This window comes from Myotis myotis, unplaced genomic scaffold, assembly GCF_014108235.1.
Source record: "Myotis myotis isolate mMyoMyo1 unplaced genomic scaffold, mMyoMyo1.p scaffold_m19_p_8, whole genome shotgun sequence".
NCBI classification, from domain to species: domain Eukaryota; kingdom Metazoa; phylum Chordata; class Mammalia; order Chiroptera; family Vespertilionidae; genus Myotis; species Myotis myotis.
Genome location: NW_023416390.1, coordinates 6470885 through 6497560, shown reverse-complemented (window position 1 = coordinate 6497560; position 26676 = coordinate 6470885). Strand labels below are relative to the sequence as shown.

Genomic DNA, 26676 nt, shown 5'->3' with positions numbered 1-26676 from the left:
GCGCCCGCTACCCAGGTACACGCCCTTGATCGGATTCGAACCCGGGACCCTTCCGTCCGCAGGCCGACGCTCTATCCACTGAGCCACACCGGCCAGGGCGGCTGGGAGCATCTCGATGCAGGATTGCGGGAAATGATCCAGTGAGAGAGATCTCTTTAAGGCCCTGTTTGTTGTCCCCCCGCAAGCCCCCCCCCACCATCACCTAATAATAAGCGGGAGACTTGAACCAGGCGCAGGTGAGGGCGGGGAGCAAGGAGGGTCCCGCCGGAAGGTCCTCCGGAAAAGCCCGCCGGAAGGGAAGGTCCGCCGGCGCCGTCCGGAAGGAGGGGGGCCAAGCGCTCGCCGGAACCCGAGCTCGGCGGCTGCGGCGCGGGCCGGGCCCGTTTCCCGGTCGGACGCCGCGTCCCGGCTCCCGGCTCCCGGCTCCCGGCTCCCGGCGCGGGGTCGGGCGGGGAGGCGCTGCCCGTTGGGTTCTCTCCGGCTCCGGGGCCGCCTGCCGGGCCTGGCCGACATGTCGGGGTTCAGCCCCGAGCTCATCGACTACCTGGAGGGGAAGATCTCCTTCGAGGAGTTCGAGAGGCGGAGGGAAGAGAGGAAGGCCCGCGAGAAGAAAGTGAGGAGACGCGGGGCTGGGGGCCGCCCCGTCCTGAGGCTGAGAGACTTGGGGGCCCGGACCCCTTCGCTAGGCGGGCGGGCCGGGGACTCCCCTCCCTGCCCAGCTCCTCACCCCACACCCCCCGCGGGCTTTGTCCCGGTTGGAAGCTCTTCTCCGTCCCTCTGGCCGGACTTCTGGTTCCTGGGGGCGGCGCGGCGGGCCGTCCAGGGGGTTCCGTCCGGAGGGCTGGGGGGGGGGGCCGTCCGGCGTCCAGGGGGGCCGTGGGGGGGGCCGTCCGTGGGGGCAGCGGGGCCAGAGGGCCTGGTGCTGGCCTTGCTCTGCCGCCCAGTGTTTGTGTGCCTTCCGGTCGGCGGCTCACCTCGCTTCTTTAGGGCTCAGTTTCTCTGTTTTTATTATTATTATTGTTTTAAATGGCACACACTGGCCTGTTTTTTAAAACACATTTTTATTGACTTCAGAGAGGGGGAGATGGGGGAGAGAGACACCCATGGGAGAGAACCCCTATGGGCTGCCTCCTGCACGCGCCCCCCGGGGATGGAGCCCGCGCCCCGGCCTGCGCCCCCGCCGTGACCTCCGGGGTCACAGGTCAGCGCTCAGCCCCGGAGCCTGTCGGCCGGGCAGTCTCTCTGTTTAAACTGAGGGACTTGCGGTCCCGTTTCTGAGGGGTCTCCCCATGGTGTGATGTAATCTTCCACCAAAAACACACACACACACAACCACGTGAATTTTCGTGTCTAACAGAATCTTCGCTCCTACGTATGTTTCATACTTAGGAAGAAATATCTGAATTTTCCGTATGTTCTCGTTGACTTGACGTCTGGGGGAAATAGAATGGCACCTTTTGACATGATTGGTCGATTCTTTCCCAACTCGTGCAGCGAGTAGCGCCGTCTGCTTCCATTCCGAAAGCTGGGCCGCGGGCAGGTGAATAGGAAACCCCCAGCTCTGTGGTTATTTTGCTTCACAGACCGCTGGTTGGGACCGAGCCGCGAGCACTCCGGGTGCAGGGCACCGAGCGTTAGTGTCCACGTGCCCTGGGGTCCCGCCCGGGTTTTCGCGCACAGGGTGAGGCAGAGGCCCCTGCTCAGCTGCAGAGAGCTCAGCCCGCGCCAGCTTGTGGAATCACGAATTAATCTCCAGTCGCAGGCTCTTCAGGGGAAAGGCAAGCCACCGGCTGAAGGAAACCCAACCGACGCTGAAGCCCCGTCGTCCTCGTGCTCGGGAACCGGCTCTGCCAAAGCCCAGGACGACGCCAACGAAGGTGCGTCCGATCGTGGCACCTGGTGAGAGGTTAAGGGCTCCCGGTGGCCCTCGCTGGTCCGCTCAGCGGGCGGTGTCGGCCTGGGACGGAGGGTCCCGGCTCCGTCAAGGGCATGGACCCCGGGGGCCAGGCTCAGCCCCTCGTGGGGGGCCTGCGGGAGCCGCCAGTCAGTGATCCTCTGTCATCATTGATGGTGCCCTTCCTCCCTCCTTCCTCTCTGAAGTCAGTTTAAAAATGTGTATTTGTTTTTTTTAAAGAGTAGTACCTAATTTAGCAAAAACATTTTCATTGAGTGGCATTCTGTGGTCGGTTTCCTGGCTTATTGGGAGCATAGTGCCTATACTAGGTGCTCAGTAAATACTGAGTTACTGAATATGGGTTATTTTTGTGGAGAAATGTTTCAAATTGACATCAGTGTTTGGGAGCCTTTTTAGATTTATTTTTTTAATTCCCCTATAAAAGAAGTATGTCATGTTATTTTTCGTTTCTGAAATAATAATACTATTTTAATGTGAAATAGTATTGCGCTCATGTTGGGGTCAGATAATTATTCTAAATGCATGTAAGTAACAACGCCTTCCACCCTCAGAGCAGCACTAAGGCCGGCGTTACTAACCCCTTTTACAGTGAGGGACTTGAGGTGCATCGGACTTCAGTGCCCAAGGTTACTCATCTCGTGATAGATGGAGGGGAAGTTTGACACCAGACAGCCTGGCTCTAGAAGCCCCACCTAGAATCACTGTGCTGTCTCACCTGGTCCTGTCCCACCTGGTCCTGTCCCACCTGGCTCTGTCCCACCTGGCTCTGTCCCACCTGGCCCTGTCCCACCTGGTCCTGTCCCACCTGGCTCTGTCCCACCTGGCTCTGTCCCACCTGGTCCTGTCCCACCTGGTCCTGTCCCACCTGGTCCTGTCCCACCTGGCTCTGTCCCACCAGGTCCTGTCCCACCTGGCTCTGTCCCACCTGGTCCTGTCCCACCTGGTCCTGTCCCACCTGGCTCTGTCCCACCAGGTCCTGTCCCACCTGGCTCTGTCCCACCTGGTCCTGTCCCACCTGGTCCTGTCCCACCTGGTCCTGTCCCACCTGGCTCTGTCCCACCTGGCTCTGTCCCACCTGGTCCTGTCCCACCTGGCTCTGTCCCACCTGGTCCTGTCCCACCTGGTCCTGTCCCACCTGGCTCTGTCCCACCTGGTCCTGTCCCACCTGGCTCTGTCCCACCTGGTCCTGTCCCACATGGTCCTGTCCCACCTGCTTCTAGACCAGCAGGCTTATTTAGTTCTTAGGTCTATGTCTTAAAATTCTTTTTTCCCCTCTCTGCTTTTAACTGTTACTGTGTACACTTCTGATTTCCCATTTAATTTTACTTAGGTGAGGCCCACAGGATGAATAGGCAATTCCTACAAAGTAAAGCACCTGGCTTTATGACAGCTTTCTTTCTTGGGTTGTTTTTGGGGAGTGCTCATTTGTCTGTTATTTTTTTAAATTTATTTTTATTTTTTATTTTTTTTTGTTCTCAAGTTTGCTGGGATAGAAATTTGTCTTTCAAAAATACCGTTTTTTTTGGTTTTGCTTTCACTACTGAATGTTCTAAAGCTTCCCCACCCCCTTTCCCCCAATCTCAATGTGTCTTTCTTCAGGAGAAACATCAGATGGAGTTAGTAAGTCAGTTCACAAGGTCTTTGCTTTCATGCTTGGAGAGAATGAAGATGAGGAGGAGGAGGAAGAAGAGGAGGAGGAGGAGGAGGAAGAAGAAACACCTGAGCAGCCCACTGCTGGCGATGTCTTTGTGTTGGAGATGGTGCTCAATCGTGAAACCAAGAAAATGATGAAAGTAAATTCTCACTTAATTTGGTAATAGAAACAATGTAAAAATGTGACATTGGAAAAGAATGAAAACCGTAAGAAAGGGAAAACTGTGAGGCAGCTACTGTTACTGGTTTCTTGTGTTTCATTTAGAGATTTTTAAAATGTAAAACCTTAATTATTTCATGTGTTAAAGTGTACCATAGTTTTGCTATTAAAAGGTCCATGTTGGTATTTTTTACAACTTCAATCTGAGTATACAGATTTGAAAGGAGGATCTTTAGAATTGCATCATATAAGTCCCCTGGCATATACATTTATTTTGCAGCATCCAGCTCTCCATTTGTTACTTATTCTATGTAGTAAAATAAGTAATTCCTGATCACTTTGGTTTTGCTTTCTTTAAATATTTTACTGTGCTTTGAACTTTCTGCTGTAGGGAATTTTATTGTTTTTTGTTTTGTTTTAATTATTTGAGGTGCTTATTTTGGATAATAACATAGAATAATTTCTTATTTTCTGTGATTGAATTTAGCCATTTGGTCCTTAGGTCTGAGTGTAGATTGAAACGTTTTAAGAAGAATCTCGGTTTTGTTATGGTCTGTACTTACTAATGTGGTTGGAGTGGAAGCCTAAGACATGGCTGTATTTTAACCAGAATGTCCTTTTCACTCTGTGCAGGAGAAGAGGCCTCGGAGCAAACTTCCCAGAGCTCTGAGAGGGCTCATGGGTGAAGCCAACATCCGCTTTGCTCGGGGAGAACATGAAGAGGCGATTCTGATGTGCATGGAAATCATCCGACAAGGTGCTTCCCAGGGGATTGCTGACGGTGCAGTTTTCCTTAGCAAAGGGGGGCTTTCATGAGGGGAGCCTGGTGAGAGTTAGGGGTGTTCATGAAACTACACTTTGCTTAGAGAAGAGAATGCTTGAAAAATGCCAAAGTGTGAAAATATAATAAAGCAGATATAATCTAGTGTTTATTTTAAATTCCATTAAGTAGTTTATATAATTCCAATAGAGTTATTTAAATAGTTTCTATATTAGAAGAAGTAGCCATACAAAATTTGATGTCAGCTCAAGCCTCTTCCCTCAGCCAATGGAATTTTTTCTTTTTAATTCATTATAGCTCCCCTGGCTTATGAGCCATTCTCTACTCTGGCCATGATATATGAGGACCAAGGTGACATGGAGAAATCACTGCAGTTTGAGTTGATTGCTGCACATTTAAATCCTAGTGACACTGAAGAATGGGTTAGATTGGCAGAAATGTCTCTGGAACAAGACAATATTAAGCAGGCAATTTTTTGCTACACAAAAGGTAATTAAAACGTTTTCTCATTTTTTATAAAATGTTACATAATCGATTTCCTGATAATTATGCTTGCTATTTTGGGGTGATGTTAGTTGAAATTTACTAGTATTCCTTGTATTCTGTTATATCAGAGGTATTTGGGGTTCATCTGTTTTCATGTTTATCAGCAACTTTATATTATGAGCTAATACTGCACAAGTTAGTACAAGAATAGAATGTTTATCTTCCCACCAAGATCAAGCTTGGTTCTATGCTGTTCCTTGAGGGCTCATGTCAGACTGGAGTGACCAGATGAAGGTTAATACGATTCAAGTTCAGTCTGGTCTCAGGTCAAACCTCGCTGAGAGTTCATGTAAAGGTAGATTTCTTCCCCAACAACCAGCTCAGTTACATAGGCGAATTAGTTTATTAAGTTTTCCAAAGAGAAGATGGGTCACACCCGGTACCATAACTCCATTTGAAGATTAATCTATCTTTTTTTCTCTTTAGCTCTTAAATATGAACCTACGAATGTTCGTTATCTGTGGGAGCGATCAAGCCTTTATGAGCAGATGGGAGATCATAAAATGGCAATGGATGGCTATAGGCGCATCTTAAACCTTTTGTCTCCATCTGATGGAGACCGGTTTATGCAGTTGGCTAGAGATATGGCAAAGTAAGTTGGAGTGAAATGTATATAAATGCTGTTCTTAATCATCATTGTTTAGAAATCTACTTCTTATTGAGGTTTTGCTTCTTGTATTTTCTAATCTGCTTACATGGAGAGGTAGGTTGGGGTTTTTGGTGTGTTTTTTCCCCCAATCCAACTGTGTGATTGTTTAAAAAAATGTGTATATACAGTTACTTTTCAAGTGCTTGGAAGGTTAGAAAGGAGCACGTTTTGAAAGGGTGACTAGGCTCCCAGCTTTCCATAACTTTTTTGAAGTTACATACATTTGCAGTAATATTCTTTTAAACTACTGCAGATGTGCTAATGAAATGTTTGTGATTTGGGATCTTCTGAATCGCTTTATCTTGAGCTAATAGAACATTTTAAGATGCAAAATTTTCTTTATAGTTAGCGTCTACTACTGACTTGGCATATATTTTATTCTAAAATATTATGTCCAACTGCATTTACTTCTCTGACATGCTGTACAGCAAAACAAAGCAGGAAACATTTTGGCTAAGTGATTCCTTGTGGTGTGCTTTCTATTCTAGAGACACCTATGATAGTATTTCAGTCTAGCATTAACCATCTTCATATGGGTATCTTAGGGTTAACCTGTTAATTCCATAGCCATTGTCATGCAGATGCTTACCTGTGAACTCACCTTGTGCTCCCAAGGATGGATTATGTAGGCATACTGGAAGCATTTTAGGAAATTGGTTAAGGCAAGGCACAGCCCTAAATTGATCCTTGACGTATATGAGAGCATTGAGGATCTTCCTAGGCATTTTGTTATGAATTAGATCTCTAGCTGTCACAAGTGCTCGCCCAGTAAGCTTCTGCTTTATGAATTACTAGTACATTTGTTTTCCTCTGTGTATTTTATACTTTTCTTGGGACAGGGTGATGATGAACAGTTCTGCCATTGCCTCAGAGGTCTTTGCTAAAGGGAAATCTTGTTACTATAACTTTTGATTGATGAAGCTTTCTCTCAGTCTCTAATTCCCTACCAGAAATATTTGTTGAATATAAATTACTCTGGGGGGTCCCTCAGCCTGGCCTGTGCCCTCTCCCAGTCTGGGACCCCTCAAGGGATGTCCACCTGCTAGCTTAGGTCCGCTCCTCGGGGGATCGGGCCTAAGCTGGCAGTCAGACATCCCTCTGGCAGCCCGGGAGCCCTTAGGGGATGTCCACTTGCCAGCGGGGAGCAAGCCTAAGCTGAAGGGGAGCAGACCTAAGCTGCAGTCAGACATCCTTAGCACTACTGAGGAGGTGGGAGAGGTTCCCACCACCACCGCTGTGCTGGCAACCATCAGCCTGGCTTGTGGCTGAGCAGAGCTCCCCCTGTGGGAGCGCACTGACCACCAGGGGGCAGCTTCTGCATTGAGCATCTGACCCTTGGTGGTCGATGTGTGTCATAGTGACCAGTCCTTCCCAGTCGTTCTGCTATTAGGGTCAATTTGCATATTATCCTTTCATTATATAGGAAAGAGGCCTGGTGCACAGGTGGGGGCTGGCTGGTTTGCCCTGAAGGGTGTCCCGGATCAGGGTTGGGGTCCCACTGGGGTGCCTGGCCAGCCTGGGTGAGGGACTGATGGCCATTTTCAGGCTGGCCATGCCCCCCAGCTACCCAAGCTCCTAGCCTCTCCTTTTTTTCTTTTTCTTTTTTTTGGGGGGGGGCTGGAAGCAGGTATCTGGGATTTATTTATCTTCTATAATTGAAACTTTGTAGCCTTGAGCGGAGCCCAGGTCTGGCCAGGGCAGGCATGAAGCTTGGCTTCCTCCATCGCCGGGGGCAACCAGAGCCTCCTGCTCACTCCAGCTCCATGGCCGCCATCTTAGTTGGGTTAATTTGCATACTCACTCCTGATTGGCTGGTGGGCCTGGCTTGTGGGTGTAGCAGTGATGGAGTGATGGTTAGTTTGCATCTTTCTCTTTTTTTAGTGTAGATGTGTTAGGCACTGTACAAGCACCAGGAGATCCAGTATTAGATGAGTTTTAACCCTTTGCGGTCGTTTGTCTACTCTCAGCCACCAAAGCTTTTTTCCGTTCCGGTCATATGTCTGCTCTCAGCCACCACAGCAAGGAACCGTACGAATCTTAACTCTGTTCATTCATGTATCCGTTCATAATTTCTCTGAAAGCTCTTAAGTGTCTAAGCGACCTTGTCACGAACCAAAACATTGCCCCGACAAATCGGAGATATCGAAACTCAATATAAACAAACGCGGTCGTTCCACACTCGCCGTGCAAAACACTGTGGCGAGTCAGTCGCCTTTTGAGAGTGAAGAAATCGACAAGCTTCGGAGATACTTCGCAGAATTTCAAATAAAGCTTTACAAATTACGTTTAACTGTAATTAGGCATTCTCGCTTGTTAAGATATTTCAAAATAGTACTCCACAATGGCAAAAAGAAAGTTACCGAAAGAAGTGTACTGCGAATCTAAAAGTAACAATGAAGTTTTATTTTGGCACCTTGAATACTGACTCTGACGTCGAAAGTGATAACGTTTGTAGTGATTCTACTAGTAGTGACGTAGTTCCAAAAAAGGATTAATAAATCTTGTTGATCCTTCATAATCTTGCATGTTATGTATCACTGCTCTTTCAATGGAAATTAATTCCGACCAGTACGACACCCATGTCCAAATTTAATACGACTGCAAAGAGTTAACATTCCCTGCCCTTGTAGAGTTTACATTCTAGTTGGGGGACATAGGCAGTGATCAAATGAACAGCTAACTGTATGGTTTGTGAGGTGTTGATAAGTAATATGAAGAAAACCAAAGCAGGGAAGGGGATAGGAAGTTGAGGAATAGGAGTGTGTCATTTTAATAGGGTGATTGGAGGAGGATTCATTTCCTATGTTACGGTCTCACTGACCTGAGAGTGAGCTGAAGGTGGTATGGGAGCAGACGGTAGGGAAGAGTGTCACCAGCCAGGGAAATGATGAGAAGAGAAGCAGTCGTCTTTAAAATCAGAATCAGAGCTGATGCAGAGAAAGATGTCCAGTGTCAGTGTAACATGTCAGGATTGCTGACCGGCACCATGAGCCGCTGGAGGCTAGTGGTCACTCATTTAGAATGAGTCCAGTCAGCGTGGGCAGCTGGTGGTGGAGAGCAGGTATGTTTGGAGTAACAAGCAGGTATACTAATATTTGGAGTTTTAGCATATGATTTTGATAAAGGGAGATAAGGGCGGTGTATTAAGGAGATGCGCAGGAAGTAATTACAGTGCTGGACCACGGAGGAGGGGAGTGAGGGCCGGAAGGTGCAGAGACTGTGAGGCGGGCTAGGACCAATGCTGTGTAGAGCCCCTGGAGGGAGGAGAGTTGGTGTTGGGCTGCAGAGGGTGAGTGGATGGTGTGGGAGCGGTGGGAGAGAGGTATTGACATTGACGTTGTTATGCTGACATTGGACATCTTTCTCTGAATCAGCTCTGATTCTGATGTTAAAGATTGCTTCTCTTCTCAAATTTTAAGAAAATGAAAATCAGCTACAGGGCCTAAGCAAATAAATGAATTTTATAATCTATCCTTTTGTCATTTACCTGTTTAGGAGTTACTATGAAGCCAATGATGTTACCTCAGCTATTAATGTAATTCAAGAAGCTTTCTCAAAACACCAGGGCCTAGTCTCCATGGAAGATGTTAACATAGGAGCTGAACTGTACATTTCTAACAAACAGTACGACAAAGCTCTGGAGGTAGGAACATGTGTTTCTCTTTAGGTTTGAAACTCATTTCTGTGTTCTAGAAATTTTTACAAATAGACAGTTTCTCATTTTAGTTATATATGTTACTTATGTGCTAAATTATGTAAAGAAATATGTATGGAAACATTTCTGATTCTATACTGATTCCATATGAAATATAAAATGTAGTTGTCACCTGGTAAAAGGTGCCAGGCAGAGCTGTACTTCAGGGTGGCAAGACTCAGCCAGAATAAGTGCTGTCATTCAGTTCTTAACCTGTTGGGAAAAGTTGATTGCTTTGATACAGGAATTACATGTCTGCAGTTAAGCATTCGTTAAAATTATATAAAAATATTAATGTGTCACAGTGGTTCCTTATATTAAAGAGACTTACTGATGTTTTTTATAGCTCATTCATATGTTGTAAGGAATATTTGAATTAACTGTTCAAACCTTTGCATTGTGAAAAGGTTTTTTATACGTACCTACTGTATTATTTTCTCTCCCTCCTTCAATTCTTGTAGGTAATTATGGATTTTTCTGGAATCATGCTAGAAAAAAGAGCTACGGAAGAAGGCACTTCAGAAGAGAATACAGGTTGTAGTTTCTCTTCCTGGAAAGTGTATAGAATCCTCCCTTGTTCGTGTTGAACCTGACAGTTACTCTTCATAGCAAGTTTTCCCAAGAAGCATTTTTTCCTAAGAGAGATATCACATCTTTTTCTTGTGATTATTCATGTACACGTAATCTTTTCCAAAACGTTTTCAGTCCCTTTTATTCTTCAATACGTCCTTTTGAATATGGCTTTTCTATTGACCCAGGGTCTTTTTTTTTTTTTCTTTAATATATTCCATTGATTATTTTTTTTACAGAGAGGAAGGGAGAGGGATAGTTAGAAACATCGATGAGAGAGAAACATCGATCAGCTGCCTCCTGCACACCCCCACTGGGATGTGCCCGCAACCAAGGCACATGCCCTTGACCGGAATCGAACCTGGGACCCTTCAGTCCACAGGCCAAAGCTCTATCCACTGAGCCAAACCGGCTAGGGCTGACCCAGGGTCTTTTTAGTGCTACGTGAAAGAAGACTGGGTTCCTGAACAGCTTATCAAAGCAATTTACCTTTCAAAAACGACTTAAAATGCTCTGTACTAATTTACCTTTAACTTAAGCATTGAAAAAGTTCTACTTCAAACTTCAGCACTGTATTATTCTATCCCTTTCTCACTCGGCTTTGTAGTGAAGACTAAAGGAGGCTTTTGAATTTAAGAAGAAAAGAGAATTTGTATATTCTTGTTTGTCTTTTAGTCTTTTTAGTTCTTTGTAGATTTGAAAGAAAGTGTGGGAGTCCATGTAGGGTTTACATATTAGGAAAAAAATATGAAGGATAATTGCTACCAAAAGTCACACTGAAGGAGGTGTAAGTACCCAGGACTAGAGTTGGCCACGTTTAGAATTGACACAGAATCATTTGCTTTGAATTACGTAAATGAGATCTTACATAGAAGACACAGTTTGCTTCATTTGACCACATTCTACACTTGCAATAGGAAGTGCTTTGCCCGTCTGTCTGATCCACAGCTGCTGAGAATGTGACCTGCACCATCCCTGAGGGGGTGCCAATAGACATCACGGTGAAGTTGATGGTCTGCCTTGTCCACCTCAACATCCTCGAACCACTTAATGTAAGTCACGTGAAAGTCTGCACTTGCTTTAGCTCTAATTCGCAGTGATTTCTCCCGATGACGGGAAATTGTCTGTCGACCTTAGATTTCGTGTTTCTCAATAACCGGGCAGTCGCTCTCAGCGTCTTTGTGCGGCGTCTCAGAAAAGCCAGGAGTGTTTGGAACAGGGCTTAGCATACTTGGTTCTTCTTTTAAAATGATCGCAGTGCAGAGATCAGAATTGAGATCGGGTCCTAGACAATTGGTAATTTCTGACCAATTTCATTAAATTTTAAAAAATGGGCATTTACTTTGCAGACTTCAGGATAGGTATTGAATAAGATATGCAAATCCCTGCCCACATGAGTCTTTTGTCCTGATGGGGTTAGATAGATAATAAACAAAATTAGTATGTGAGATAATAGGATGTCAGTTGGTGATAAATGCCCTGGGGGGGAATCAAACGGGAGAAGAAGGAATGTTGGGGTGGGAGGAGCTGCAGTGTGAAATAGGGTGGTCAGGAGAGGCCTCCCTGGGAAGGACACATTTGAATGGTGGCCTGAAGGAAGTCAGCCATGCAGGTGTCTGAGGCAGGTCTGTGCTTGACTTGCCCGAGGAGGAGCACAGAGCAGCGCTGCCCAGCTGCTCCCACCTGCCTTATGCAGGCCTCGGGTGATGTGGGACAGCGGATATGGCAGCAGGAGCTCTTGAATAGAGGCTCAGAAGCGAATAGGAAATGGGGGGTTGAGAGCTGTTGTATGAAGCCTTCTCCTAGGCTTGCCCCTGCTGACGGGTGTGTGTGGAAAAGAGCAATAGACGTGGATGTGCACATTTGTACTGAAGATTGACTTCAGGCTTACATCTTGTGGTCTAGCCTCTCTTGACAACCCTGGTGGAGCAGAACCCGGAAGACATGGGAGACCTGTATCTGGATGTCGCCGAGGCTTTCCTGGACGTTGGGGAATATAGCTCTGCGCTTCCTCTCCTTAGCGCGCTGGTCTGTTCCGAAAGGTACAACCTCGCAGTGGTTTGGCTGCGGCACGCAGGTAATGCTCCCCTGTGGGCGGGAGAGGGTTAATCATCAGGAGACAAGAGTTTACTTCCCCAGGACAGTAGTCATTACTGCTTCCCCAGGACAGTAGGTCTTAGTGAAGGTGGTCTCAGGGCAGTTCTCTGAAAGCCCGTATTTTAAATGGTCTTGGTAAGTCACTCAGTGATTGCCCCTCCCTGAGGCTTGGAGGAAGGATTCCTTTCCTGCTGCCAGAGTGAAGCGGGATTAACACATTCCTGTTAAAAATACCTTAAATACCGCTGCTTACCTGTCTTAATCATCGCCTCTGCTTTCTAGGTTGTCAGATTTGGGGTGTTCTAATTTTTTTAAAACTTTTACAGATTTATATTTAATATGTTATTTGGGAAAGATTAACGTATTTTCAAAGCTCTTTGAGCCAAAAAATGTGCTCAAGATTGGGTTTTCTCTGTCATTTTATTTCCAAATCCACAGTAATCTGAATAAATTTTGTATCTACATCCATACTAAGAAATAAATTATTTAGAGTAGAAAAATAGCTTAAGAAATACAACTAAATCTCTTCAAGAAACACAAAAGCCAAAAATACTCTAATAGCATTTCCTATTGAATCAACATAAAAGATGCATTAAAATTTGAATAGTCTTGTTTAAAATACTACATGATGGCAGAAAGTTCAAGTAGTTCTTAAATATTACATATGGAAGAAAGTTCTATTACTGGAGAAGCCTTGATTGACATTTTTAGATATTTTGAGACATATAGATATGAAATAGTAAAGAGAGCACATAATAAGGAAGATAACAGTTTCCTGGGTAAATATGAATACAAATGTAACCAACATCATAAAGCTATGGTATGTGTGGTGTTTGGATTTTAAAGACATGAGCAGAGAGCTGGGATTGTTATTGCTTTCCTAAGGCTGGAATATTGAACCTGCTCCTGTTACTAAGAGTAGGTATTTCAAATCGTATTTAACTATGAGCATGATGCTGAGACATGCTGTTTCCATTTTGAGCCTGTGTCGCTTGACATGAGTGGAAGATAAAACCTCAGAATCATTTAAAAATCATAAAGAAATTTGGGCTCGTTATATAAGCGATCATTACAGGAATTTAATGCTTATAGCATAATAACAAAATATCTTTAAAAGTGAAAAATAAAAAATGAGAAATATATTGTGATGAACCATTCATAGTAAGTAGTCTTCCTTATTAGCAGACTTTAGCCTAAAGATGATAGGAGGGATTTGAGGAATTTGAGATTCGAGAAAGCAATTGGGCAAAAGCATCATTTTAGCATATAATTGCAGTGAAAAAGAAAAATGATGATAAGGGCTTAAATTAGTGCTGTGGCTATTAGGGTGGAGAGGAGAAATGCTACAGGGATTTGTTTTCAAGTTTAGATGTAAAACGTAATGATTGATTGGCATAACATTTGAAGAATGGGGCCTAATAACTTCACTTCTGAGAACTTATCCCAAGGAAATAATTGAGTGAGGTGTGGGATTGGGGATCACAGAACTCAAGAGCCTGGCAGTAACGACAGTTAGGCTGGGAGGGGAGCAGGGAGAGTCCTGCCCGAGATGCTGCTGTTCCCCAGCGTGTGCTTGTGTGCCATGAGGGAGGGGGACCCACCGTTGTCAAGTCCACATTCTTCAGAAGAAGCTAGTAACTGGGTTTCATAAAAATCCTAATTTTAAAAAATGTAGACAATTTATTGTTTTTAACTCAGTGGCCAAACAAAACACATCAGTAGGTTAAATTGGTCCACCAATTTGTGAGCTCTGGCTTACATACATGAAGATGTTTACTGCAGTTTAGAGTAAAAATTTGGAAATAACCTAAATGTCAAATAATACGTGTAAGTAAATAATCTATTTAATTGAATATTATAATCATTCAAAATGCTGATGAAAACGGGAAAATGTTGAAAGCATAATGCTAAGTGAATATAGCAGAACCCTGAAGTACATGTGTAGGCTGATTATATCTTTGTAGCAATTTGAATTTAGTTAGGAATTCAATGGATTGGTCAATCAGTGGATAGAAATTAGTGCCGACAGTTGTTTTAAGGTGCTAGAAATACTCACACATTTTTTTTGTTGTAATTCTTTTGATATTGCTAAACTATTTCTTTAAAAATGGAGAAACAATTCTGGCCAGCTTAGCACTGTTAGTCATGTGTGTGCGTTCCTTGCCTCCTAGAATGCCTCAAGGCCTTGGGCTACATGGAGCGCGCTGCCGAGAGCTACGGCAAAGTGGTGGAGCTGGCCCCCCTGCACCTGGACGCAAGGATTTCCCTTTCCACCCTGCAGCAGCAGCTGGGCCGGCCTGAGAGGGCGCTGGAAGCCCTGGAGCCCATGTATGACCCGGACACGCTGGCACAGGATGCCAACGCTGCGCAGCAGGTAGGCCGGGCGCGGAAGGAAGCTTTTCCTGGTGCGAGTGGGTCCCAGCTTCCTCCTCATTCAGGAGGTCTCTCCGGCGAACACCAGCTTCCATTTCAGTGTATTAAGTTCAGTGTATTTGAAAAATGATTTTGAGTCTTAAGTTTCAGCCACTCATTAGACGCTATAAATGGCAGTTTCTAAAAGAATGCATCTAATATAGTTAAAGATCATAAAGCAAATGTTCTTAAGCTTTGGTTTTTAAGACAAAACACCTGATAGCAAAGGAATCTTGTCCCTGACTGTCATGTGCATATTTATTTAGGAGCTGAAGTTACTGCTTCATCGTTCTACTCTACTGTTTTCACAAGGCAAAATGTATGGTTACATGGATACCCTGCTTACCATGCTAGCCATGCTTTTAAAGGTGGGTGATGATCTTTATGTAGCCTTGCTGACTTTTTCAATGGTTAGAATATGACTTAAATAAAGATTATAGCTGTTTTATAACTCTCTTTCACTCTATTAAATTCGAACTTTTTTAAAAAAATATATATTTTATTGATTTTTTTACAGAGAGGAAGGGAGAGGGATAGATAGTTAGAAACATCGAGGAGAGAGAAACATCCATCAGCTGCCTCCTGCACACCCCCTAACTGGGGATTTACCCACAACCAAGGTATATATATGCCCTTGACCGGAATCGAACCTGGGACCCTTGAGTCCACAGGCCGACGCAGTATCCACTGAGCCAAACCGGTTAGGGCTAAACTCAAACTTTTAAAAGTAAAAGTCAGAGACAAAAAACTTAGAGATTATGTAATTGAAAGTCTGCATGAAAGTATAAACTTGACTGTAGATTAAGTAAAACAGATCTTTGCTAGTCCATATTTAGAAAAGTGAGAACCACAGTATTATTGGTTATTGGCCCTGTACACACTACTATATGCCAAAATTGCTCACTTTGCAAAAACGTTTTCTAGGTTATGACATCCTGTCTGAGTATAGCATTTTTTTTTTTTTAAATATATTTTATTGATTTTTTACAGAGAGGAAGGGAGAGAGATAGAAAGTTAGAAACATCGATGAGAGAGACACATCGATCAGCTGCCTCCTGCACATCTCCTACTGGGGATATGCCCGCAACCCAGGTACATGCCCTTGACCGGAATCGAACCTGGGACCTTTCAGTCCGCAGGCCGACGCTGTATCCACTGAGCCAAACCGGTTTCGGCAAGAGTATAGCATTTTTGCAGGGAGGTGGTTATGTGGGTGTTTATATGTGTTATAACATTGATGTGAATTGCCCTCTTTGTGAGTAACATGACGCAAATTTCTTTAGTAAGAAAAAATGTCTATTCAGTCTTTTTTTAGATGTTTATATACGTAATAACTTGGTCTCGTTTTTCCTTACTTAAGAATCTTTCAGGCACACCTATGTGACTTGTGGCCCATAGATTTTATTAAAAATTTTATGACCAAAAAATGTCAAATTATCTTTAATTCAGGTAGCAATGAATAAAGCCCAAGTCTGTTTGATATCCAGTTCCAAGTCTGGAGAGAGGCACCTCTACCTTATTAAAGTGTCACGAGACAAAATATCAGACAACAACGACCAAGAGACAGCAAATTGTGATACCAAAGGTAATTACTTTTCATTTGCTTTATTACGTAAAACGTGGCTGAGTTGATAAAATGACTCACGAAGTAACACCTGACAGTAGTAATCTAATTGAAAATACAGCCTTTTCAAGTAAAGTGAAATTTTCTAATTGAAATCCTTCAAATATAATAAACTTGGTGTTTAAAGAAAAAGGACGGCCATATGTAAATAATTTTTAAATATTAAAAGGAAAAACTCTGCTTAGTTTTTCTGTTTAAAAAAAGTAAACAGAACTTTTAATTTTGACTTTAGGAAGATAATGTACCTCATTTTAAGAAATTTGAAAAGACTAGATGACAGTGCAAGTTACTGTGTTTGTCCAGTCACTGCAATGACATGTGTCCCATTCTTTGTTAAATTCATTTTTGACAAATGCAACATTCGTCATAGAAATTGAAATTAAGTTGCTTTAACTGGGTCTCAAATAACACAACTTTAAAAGGCATCTATTTTTACCTGGAAAAGCATCAGATATGCTTAGGTGAGATTATTACTTAGAGACTTTGGAAAAGACGTAGGCTATAAACTGGAGATACCTGGCAGAAAATTATTTCACTGTTAATTAATTCAATAGACATTTACTAAGTCTTTGTGTTGTTGTTAATCCTCACTTGAGGATATTTTATTTTTCCCAATGATTTTTAGAGAGAGTTGAATTGAGGGAGAAGGAGGGAGGGAGGGAGGAAGGGAGGAAGAGAGGGAAAGAGAGAGAGAGGGACATCTACATCGATTGGTTGCTCCCGCATGCACCCTGACATAGGACCAGGGATGGAACCTGCAGCCCAGGTGCGTGCCCTTGATGGGGAATCACACCCGTGACCCTGCGGTCTGCAGGCCAAAGCTCTAAACACTGAGCCAAACCGGCCAGGTCTATTAAATCATGTGGCCGTCATGGCCGTGTGCCACAGACAGGGTTTCAGAATCTGGAAGAGCTGAATCTGTTGGGATGACATAAGGATATAAAGTAAGCAAGGTGCTGCCTGGGAGGGGTGAGGGCAGCTGCTCCGCGTCCAGCTCAGAGTCTGCCATCTCCAGCGCACTGACTCTGAGCTCAGGTATTTGCACTGTGTTTCCTTAAATTACATTTTTCTCCATATCCGATCTTGCGTATTTTCTCTTTCGGTATTTTCTCATTTCAGGCTCATTGTTGATTTTTTCTTTAAAGAATGTATAATAGTCCATTGAATAGCAGTGCCATGATTTATCTGCCCATTCCCTCATTATTTTTTTGATGCATGGTTGTTTCTGATAATTTTCTTTTTCTTTTTTCCAATATGATTTTACTGATTTTTTAGAGAGAGGGTGAGAGAGAGAAACAAAAACATCGATGAGAGAGTAACATCGATTGGCTGCCTCCTGCACACCCCCTACTGGGGATGGAGCCCAAAACCCAGGCATGTGCCCTGGCTGGGCATTGAACCAGCAGCCTCTCAGTGCCTGGGATGATGCCCAACCAACTGAGCCACACTGGCCAGGGCGGATAATTTTCTTTTATAAATAATACTGTAGTGAGCATCTTCATATCTATAGATTTATCTATATTTTTGACTAGCTGTTTAGGATAGATTCCCAAAAGGAGAATTAGTAGGTTAAGGACTAAAAAAATTTTATGGCTTTTGATACTTCACAAAGGTTATAAAAGGGAGGTGTCTTACTGACAAATAAGGGAATGAAGGAAAAGAGAAATTTTAAGACCAAACAAAAAAAATTGAGACAACAAAAAGGTCAAAGACAATCTGAATCTCAAAGTATGAATTTGAAGTCCTTTGCTGAGCAAACATTTGATGCCTTGTATGTGCAGACTCTCATCTGACCTCGGTCCTGAACAGCACTCTTGTCCTGCCTGGAGGCATCCTCACAGGCATTAGCAGCACCGAGGTAGCTGGGCTTTGTCGACAAGTCAGAAGTGAGTGCAGACTTTCAGGAGGCAGAGCAGAAGAGGGTGGAGTCGGAGTGGAAAAAGGCCACCCCTTCTCATCATTGTCACAAGAGTGCTGGCAAGGATTTAGGCCATTGGACCCTGGGGATTCAATTTAACCTTAACATCAGTCATAGGGATTTTTTTCCTGAAACTGCTATTTCTGGAAATACATACAATATTCTGATTGATCTCCATTGGTGTTATTTCAGCAATATTTGCTGTCCTCACGAGTGTCATGACCAAGGAGGAGTGGTGGAACCTCCTGTTGAAGGCCATATTCTCCTTGTGTGAGCTGTCCCAATTCCAAGAGGCTGAGTTACTTGTGGATTCTGCGTTGGAATATTGTCCATTTTATGATGACAGACAAAAACGCAAAGAACTAGAATACTTTGGTCTCTCTGCAGCAATTCTGGACAAAAATTTCAGAAAGGCATACAACTATATCAGGTGACTTTCCAGTAGCTGATTTCAGCTAGATTCTTTGCTACGGCATATTTATTTTCAGTTAGATCAGTGGTTCTCAACCTTCTGGCCCTTTAAATACAGTTCCTCATGTTGTGACCCAACCATAAAATTATTTTCGTTGCTACTTCATAACTGTAATGTTGCTACTGTTAGGAATCGCAAGATAAATATCTGATATGCAGGATGGTCTTAGGTGACCTCTGTGAAAGGGTCATTCGACCTCCCAAGGTGTTGAGACCCACAGGTTGAGAACCGCTAAGTTAGATTCTGGTGTTCGAGGGTTAATATGCTGTTTTATTTTAGCTCTCCTGTTGCCTACTGGTTGATTCAGTTCACTGGTGAGCCACAGAGGCAATATACAAGAACATGCGCTCTCACATACTTAATCTCTTTATAAAAGGTCCATTTATAAAATGGACATCATGATGCTACCACTTCATAGGATTATTGTGAGGATTAAATGAGTTATGTATATAAAGTCTTTTAACAATGCCTGGCACACATTATTATTACAGTGATCATTGTTCTGCAGCTGTTGTGGAAAGGGAGATAAAAAGTGAAACGTAAGCCACTTGGTTCAGTTTTTTTTATTTAAAAGTTATGTTAAGAAGCAGAAGCAAGATGTAGAAATACTGACTTAAGTAGCATTTTCTGGGAGAATCTTTCAGTGTGTGAAAGGGTTTGCTTAAATTGCAGTGGCCCTTTTGGGGGGATGGTACATGGCAATGTGGTGGGACAGCACTGAAGGGTTTCATTCTTAGAAATGAAGAAGGTCTTCTCTTTACCTTGTTTTTCACCCTCACCGTCGTCCTTCAATTTCAGGGTAATGGTGATGGAGAATGTCAGTCGGCCCCACCTCTGGAACATGTTCAATCAGGTCACCATGCACTCCCAGGAAGTGCGGCACCATCGCTTCTGCCTCCGCTTAATGCTGAAGCACCCTGAGAACCATGCCCTGTGTGTCCTAAATGGACACAATGCCTTCGTGTCTGGCAGTTTCAAGCATGCCCTTGGTGAGTGTCCTGGCACAGGGCTTGGTCAAGTCTGAGGCGTGGTCGAGAGCCTGGCCTCATGTGCAGGTGCCTGGGTCTGAGCCACAGTTCCAGCTGCGAGTTATCCTCCCTCCGCTCCCTCTGCCGCAGTTCCTTTACCTTGAAACGGAGAGAACACTTGAGCCTACCTTGTAGATTGTTGTGAAAATTAAATAGTTAATATAAAGAACTGAAAACAGTGCCTGGCACATATAGTAAGTGGCTGTGTTAGCAATAATAATAATTAATATTATTTTCTCTTATGAAGCTTTGGTTTAAAAAGGCTGAAGTCTTAGAATTTATTTTAAAGGCCAGCCATTCTCCTTACTTAGGCTTATTTGTTTTAAAAATAATTTTCATTAATTAGAGATGTTTTGCCACCTGATTTTAATTTGCTGTAGCACAAAAAAGGATTTAAGATTTGCTGATAGTTTATTCCTTTGGGAGAAAAGTCTTTATATCAAGATTTATTTGCATAGTGCTTACTAATGGTAATTAAACTTGGGGAAAATTCATTAATCATGTGTAACAAAGTTCTATAGTAAGGAGTGGAGTCAGAAGAAACCAAGTGGAAAATGCCCACCCAAATGTTTACAGTTAAAGTAAGGCCGTGTCTCCTGCTGCCTAGAAGCTGGCGTTGCCAAGCGCACTTCTGAATAAACTGCGTGGCTGGTGTTGGGACATCAGACAGTGAAACTCTCTTCCACTGGGTGCTTTTTGGAATTGTTCATTTAATATTAAGAAAATATAAAATACAATTAATTTTATTTTTCTACATTTAGAAACTTAGAGAAGGTAAGAACAGAAAGTCCAAATGGCAGTCTGCCCTCTGTGTTGCCAAAGAGACTTTATGGTGCCATTCCTTCCGGAATGGGAGCGGGAGGAATAGAGGTTTTATCTATATGTGATAAATTATGTATCATTTTGTAAGAAAAATCCACGTAAATTTCCACATCACATATTGGTAAGCTTTTGACATGAGATAATTGTACATGTAGATTATATGGAATTCACAAAAACTCAACATCTTATTTTATTATTCAATACATTTAGCTTTTCTAAGGAAAAACAAAGTAGTGCTACATTTATAAAAAAAACATCCATTATCTAAAAAACAAAATTATTTTTTTCACCTCCATGATCCATTCCATTTGATTTTTTTTTTTTTAATATATTTTATTGATTCTTTACAGAGAGGAAAGGAGAGAGATAGAGAGTTAGAAACATCAATGAGAGAGAAACATCGATCAGGTGCCTCCTGCACATCTCCTACTGGGGATGTGCCCGCAACCCAGGTACATGCCCTTGACCGGAATCGAACCCGGGACCTTTCAGTCCGCAGGCCGACGCTCTATCCACTGAGCCAAACCAGTTTCGGCTCCATTTGATTTTTTAAAACAGATAATTAATTTTCCAAAAGAAGTAATCAAGAGACATATTCCTCCATTGCTCTTTAAATAGATTTAAGATCGTAAGATAGGTTTATGATCACAATTGATAAATTACTCATTTTGGAAGTATGACTCTGTGAAAATGTCCAGTTGTGCCTAAGAGAAGGTTATTTTTAGTTGTTCATGTTTAATCTTTATGGTTTGGATACATTCATGGCTAAATCCTTCTAATTTTGTTACATGTTTTTAAAAAGTGAAATCTGCATATGTTAACTACCACTAATGTTTGTTTACCCTTAAAATGTATTAGAATAAATACATTTGAAGAAATAAGGGGCTATGTTCTCATCACACCATCTGATATCACTGCTCATTTTTCAGGCCAGTATGTGCAAGCCTTTCGCACCCACCCCCATGACCCTCTCTACAGCATCTGCATAGGGCTAACCTTCATTCACATGGCCTCTCAGAAGTATGTGTTAAAGAGACATGCTCTTATTGTGCAGGTAATTAAATTGGGTTTCTCATTACGTGATTATATATTTTTTAAAAATGAATATACTTAATGTGTTAACCTGCTTCAAAAGTAATACCTGCTAATGCCCTGGCTGGGTGGCTCAGTTGGTTGGAGTGTCATCCTGTGCACCAAAAGGTTGCTGGTTTGATTTCTGGTCAGGGCGCATACCTAGGTTGCAGATTCGATCCCCAGTTGGGGCGTGTACAAGACGCAACCGATCGATTGATGTTTCGCTCTCACATCAGTGTTTTTCTCTCTCTAAAAATCAATAAAAACATATCCTTGGATGGGGATTTAAAAAAAACACACCTGCTTAATACATGTGTTGGGAATCCCCAACACCTCCTCCTCTATTCAGTCCTCATGGACTCAACACCTACACGTACTCCTGTACATTATAATATTCAGTAATATATGGAATATTATACATTCAATAATGTATGAATATGTAACTTTTTCTTTTCTTTTTTTAAAAATATATTTTATTGATCTTTTTACAGAGAGAGGAAGGGAGAGGGAGAATTAGAAACATCAATGAGAAACATCGATCAGCTACCTCTTGCACACCCCCTACTGGGGATGTGCCCTCAACCAAGGTACATGCCCTTGACCAGAATCGAACCTGGGACCCTTCAGTCCGCAGGCCGACGCTCGACGCTGTCACTGAGCCAAACTGGTTAGGGCTCTTTTTTTTTTTTTTAAGTGTCCTTTTTTTTTCTTTTCTCTCTCTCTTTTTTTAATGTTTTAATTGATTTCAGAGAGAAATAGAAACATCAATGATGAGAGAGAATCGCTGATCGGCTGCCTCCTTCACACCCCCTACTGTGGATTGAGCCCACAACCTGGGCATGTGCTCTGACTAGAAATCGAACTATGACCTTCTGGTTCATGGGTCTATGCTCAACCGCTGAGCCACACTGGCCGGGCTATAACTGTTTGCTTAAGTCATCATCAACAAATTGTTCTTTTAAAGCAAGGGTGGGAACATCTGGCCTGCAGGCTGTAAAAGACCCACAAAATCATGTGGTCTGGCCCTGCCAAGGCATTAGGGGTAAGCTAATTAAATGTTTGACCAAATGTAGCAGACTAATTTTTAAGGCCCTTGAATGGATAATTTTGTATGGCCCTCGAATGATGTTGTAAATATCCAAATGGCCCTGGGCAGAAAGAGGCTCCTCACCCCTGTTTAGAATTGTTTCGTTTCTTACAGCGATTGGGAGCTGCCTTTTTGCTTTCTTGTTTACATTTTTGCAGTTTGTCTTCTCTAACAAGAACATACAGCCCAAGATCAGAGACCTTGTCTGTCTTGTTCAACACTGTATCCCCAACACTTCTGTTTTTATGATTGTACTTTTTATGTGAATTTGTTTGGTGCCGTGGTCGGCAAACTGCGGCTCGCGAGCCACACACGGCTGGCTCTTTGGCCCCTTGAGTGTGGCTCTTCCTAAGCCTTAGGAGTACCCTAATTAAGTGAATAACAATGTACCTACCTATATAGTTTAAGTTTAAAAAATTTGGCTCTCAAAAGAAATTTCAATCGTTGTACTGTTGATATTTGGCTCTGTTGACTAATGAGTTTGCCGACCACTGGTTTGGTGCATGCATAGACGTGTGTTTAAGTAGTTAGGGAAGGAAAGAAAGTGTTGGCTTGCGTCAGGTAGCATGATTTAGAAAATGATTTTTTAAAAAATAAAATGGTTAAAAGAACGCCTAAATTAAAAGAATGGTAATTTTAAAACTGGGTACTGGGGTTCATTGTAATGTTTGTTTTTTTTTACTTTTATGTATTTAAAATTTTCCATAATGAAAAGTGAAAAAACAAAACCCCACCTAAAAACCTGAATTTTTCCTTTTGGGGCATTTATTTGTAATATTCTGTCTACATTTTCTCTAAGCTTCTTTTCCTTTATTAGTGGATACTGTTCTGTACCAAGCAGTGTAGGCTTGTTTGTAAGTTAAACAGATGTGAGCAGATGCGTAGTGAATACCCACTGTGGCTAGAGCAGGGAGTGAGCACACAGGCTGCATTTCTTGTCCTCATGAAGTTCACAGAGTTGAGAGGTAACACCAGATGGGGAATTTTTATGGATTAACTCATTAGTAAATAGTTATATTATGTAGTTTTTAGGCCCAGTAGGATGAGAATTCATGTATCGGGGCCTTGAATAAGGTCTTGTTCAGCGTCGTTTCATTTTAATGCTGATGACGTGCTGTGGGAACTCCCTTGGGTTGACCTCATGTAGCCTTTGGTAAGCTGGTTTCCTTCCATGTCATTCTGCTGAAAGTTGCAGAACCTGTCAATAGCATGAAGTGAGGACCTACTGTACTTCAGCGCAATTTGGAAGCTAAATTTGAAATCACTTTTACAGTTAAATAGTAGGTTTTAAATGGTAGGGGGAGAGGTAAAACAAGAGATAATGGGTAATGGGAATTCGTTGTATTAATCTCCCTTATGTAGGTTAAACGTTCTAAGTTCTAGCCTCTCAAATTAATTGATTTACTTTCAATTCTCAGTAATATATTTACTTACTGCACAGGACACTTGCACTACAGTCTGTAGCTTCCGGCGGGTGATAGGAGTTGCAGCTGCCTACAGGGGAGAGGGAATGTGGGGAGAGGCAGAGGCACAGCTGCTGTGTGGCCGCTGTGACCACGAGGCTGCATGCTTCCAGCTGTGCTCTGAGATCAGTGTCTCCGTAAGGCCTCTCTGTCGGAAGCTTTCAGGGGGAACAACAACACCCAAGCTTTTGGGTTTAGAGGTTACTAAGGTCCTAAGAAGTAACTTATAAGAGGTTCCATTTACTGAGAAAGGTTAGGTGTATCCAAGTGATTTTGCTCCTGAGCACAAACCTTTCTAAATGATCATTGAAGGACTCATTTTGTATTCTGCTCAAGCTTTTAGACACATATTTCAGACCGAAAGTTTACTGGCCTCCAATGCCACAGAAGCCAGTTTGAAGCCATAGAACCACACATATAGCCTGTGTTTTTATAGACTGGACCTTTGACAGCCAGCTGTAACATTGGCTGTTTTCTATGAATATTTCTATCCTTCGCTTAAAACATCTTTACACCCTCAGAAGAGCGTCTGGCCGCACGGTGACTGACACCCAGTGCCGGCAGGTGTTCTGTTCGGGTGCGGCTGTGTATTTTCTCAATATTTGTGTCCCCAGCACCTGGCACATAGAGTAGTTCATGCTTGTCCAAGGAGTGAAATGCTGAACTGTTTGTCTTTTTCTTTTTGGTAGGGCTTTTCCTTTCTTAATCGCTACCTCAGTCTACGTGGGCCTTGCCAGGAGTCATTCTACAATATGGGCCGCGGCTTTCACCAGCTGGGGCTGAGCCACCTTGCCATCCACTATTACCACAGGGCCCTGGAGCTCCCTCCGATGGCGGTAGAGGTATCGTGCCATTTGCTCTCACATGCAGAGAAGTGCAGCCAGCTCAGCTGTGGTCCAGGCAGTGAAATACGTTTTAGCGGGCATGTTAAAGTGTGTTTTCCCTATTGAATCCACTCACGGAATAATGGTCAGCAACAAGTCCATCTTTGCCATCCTGGCTTTTTTCTTGATCAGCAACCACGTGGACATATGTGACTTGTGATTATGACTATGTTAGTTATCCTAAGATAGCCCTGTGGCTTACAGGTAATAGCTGGTAGACCTGAAGCCTGAATATTGAGTAATATAGTCATTGCTCATTTTCAAGTTCAAGGGTAACTAACACATTTCTTTCTAAAGATGAAAGACCAGTATTAATGTAGGTTTTTGTTTTGTTTTTTAAGACACTGTTGTATAGGGTAAAGTGTTGCCAATACTATGATAATCTGTGTTTAAAGTCTAATTTTTATTTTAATTTCTGAAGAGAAGTATATGTAGGTAACTGTCTTCCTCTTGCTGCCTTTAAGATTCTTTGTCTTTGACCTTTGCCATTCTTTATGTGCCTTTCTGTTAGATAGTACAGGTGTTTTTGCATCTGCTCACTGTGTTATAAGTAACTCATTTGTGTTTTTCCCCCTAGGGTATAGAGGTTGACCAGGTAGACTTACGAAGAGATATTGCCTACAACTTGTCTCTCATTTATCAGAACAGCGGGAATGTCAGAATGGCGCAGAGGCTGTTGTACACCTACTGTGTTATTTAGGGCCCCTCAGCCAAGAAAGGGACATTGGGCAGCTGCTGTGTGTGGATGAGTACCTTTTGTCTCGAGGCTTATTATTAACCCCCAAATAGTATTGGTAATTTTGGAATTATCTAACGTGTATTTCGTATTTAACATATCATAATGATCTTTTGGTAGGTATGTAAAAATTATTATTTCTACAAGATTTTGTAAATTGTCCTGTCATTTTCCTTTAGTATTTTTAGTACAATTGTCCCCAGGCTGAAATGGACTATAGTAACGTTTGAGTGGTTTGGAGTGGAATACACTGATTTTTCACTCATACTGTTTATTCATCTGTGCATATGTTAAACGCCTGCTCTGTGCCAGGCACTGTGATAGATGCCAGAATACAGTAGTAAGACAGGTGTGCTCTCTCAATACAATTCCTTAAATACCGAACTTGAGAAATGTTTGTTACATTTCTACATACATCGTCATTGTCAGCCATTTATTACTTAGTGCCTGTTACTATTACAAAAGAGGTTGCTGATTAAAGGAAAGACAAAGCGGGAATATTTCTGATGTCAGCACAGTTATGCAATTCACTTATCTGTACAAAATGATTTAAAATGATTAATGGTAGGAAGACATATCATTGAGTTAATTTTTCCCTTTTAATTTGTATGTGTCTTATCCACGTAGACTGAGACCTGGGAGGCTGGGCTTACTTCAGAACACTGTGCTCCAAGGCAGCTTAAGAAGCACACTGTCAGTGTTTGACAATGGCTTTCTGACAAGAAAGAGAGGGTGATGCTCAATAGCATAGCCTGGTTTCCATTTCAAGGTCACTAGGGATATAGGAGGGCTGGGAACTGTATATATGGACTAGAGTATTGAATGCTCTTGGATCTAAGATAACAACACTTGTTAGATGTACAGAGTTTCTTTTAGGAGAAAATAAATGCTCTAAATGTGCACATGGATTGTAACCTAGGCCAAGCGTGGGAGGAAATAAGCCTGAGACAGGATCAAAAATGCAGTGGGGCTCTTCACACTGTAGACATAGTCGAGAAGCAGAACTTGTATGTAATAAGTCAGTGCATTATTGTCCCTCTGTGTATGTAAATGTAATTTAAATAAAGTATTTTTTTAATGAAAGTGAGTTA

At 42.8% G+C, this 26676-nt stretch overlaps 1 protein-coding gene across 6 annotated transcripts; it reads left to right on the top strand.

Moving 5' to 3' along the window:
* The first annotated feature begins 376 nt into the window (after positions 1-376).
* On the top strand, positions 377-26676 carry GTF3C3 (general transcription factor IIIC subunit 3). 6 transcript variants are annotated; one of them, XM_036319728.1, is made up of 18 exons: positions 378-613; positions 1757-1877; positions 3515-3708; positions 4362-4485; positions 4807-4998; positions 5482-5647; positions 9200-9347; positions 9860-9932; positions 10917-11020; positions 11874-12045; positions 14237-14439; positions 14744-14845; positions 15927-16062; positions 18212-18449; positions 19290-19480; positions 21271-21395; positions 24655-24807; positions 25427-26676. In XM_036319728.1, exons 1-18 carry the CDS (start codon positions 512-514, stop codon positions 25547-25549), a joined length of 2667 nt encoding a protein of 888 aa, XP_036175621.1. In that variant the 5' UTR covers positions 378-511; the 3' UTR covers positions 25550-26676. The 6 variants fall into 6 exon arrangements, with proteins under 6 accessions (XP_036175622.1, XP_036175623.1, XP_036175625.1 ...); XM_036319727.1 differs by having other exon boundaries at positions 9860-9935; XM_036319729.1 differs by lacking the exon at positions 14744-14845 and having other exon boundaries at positions 377-613; positions 9860-9935.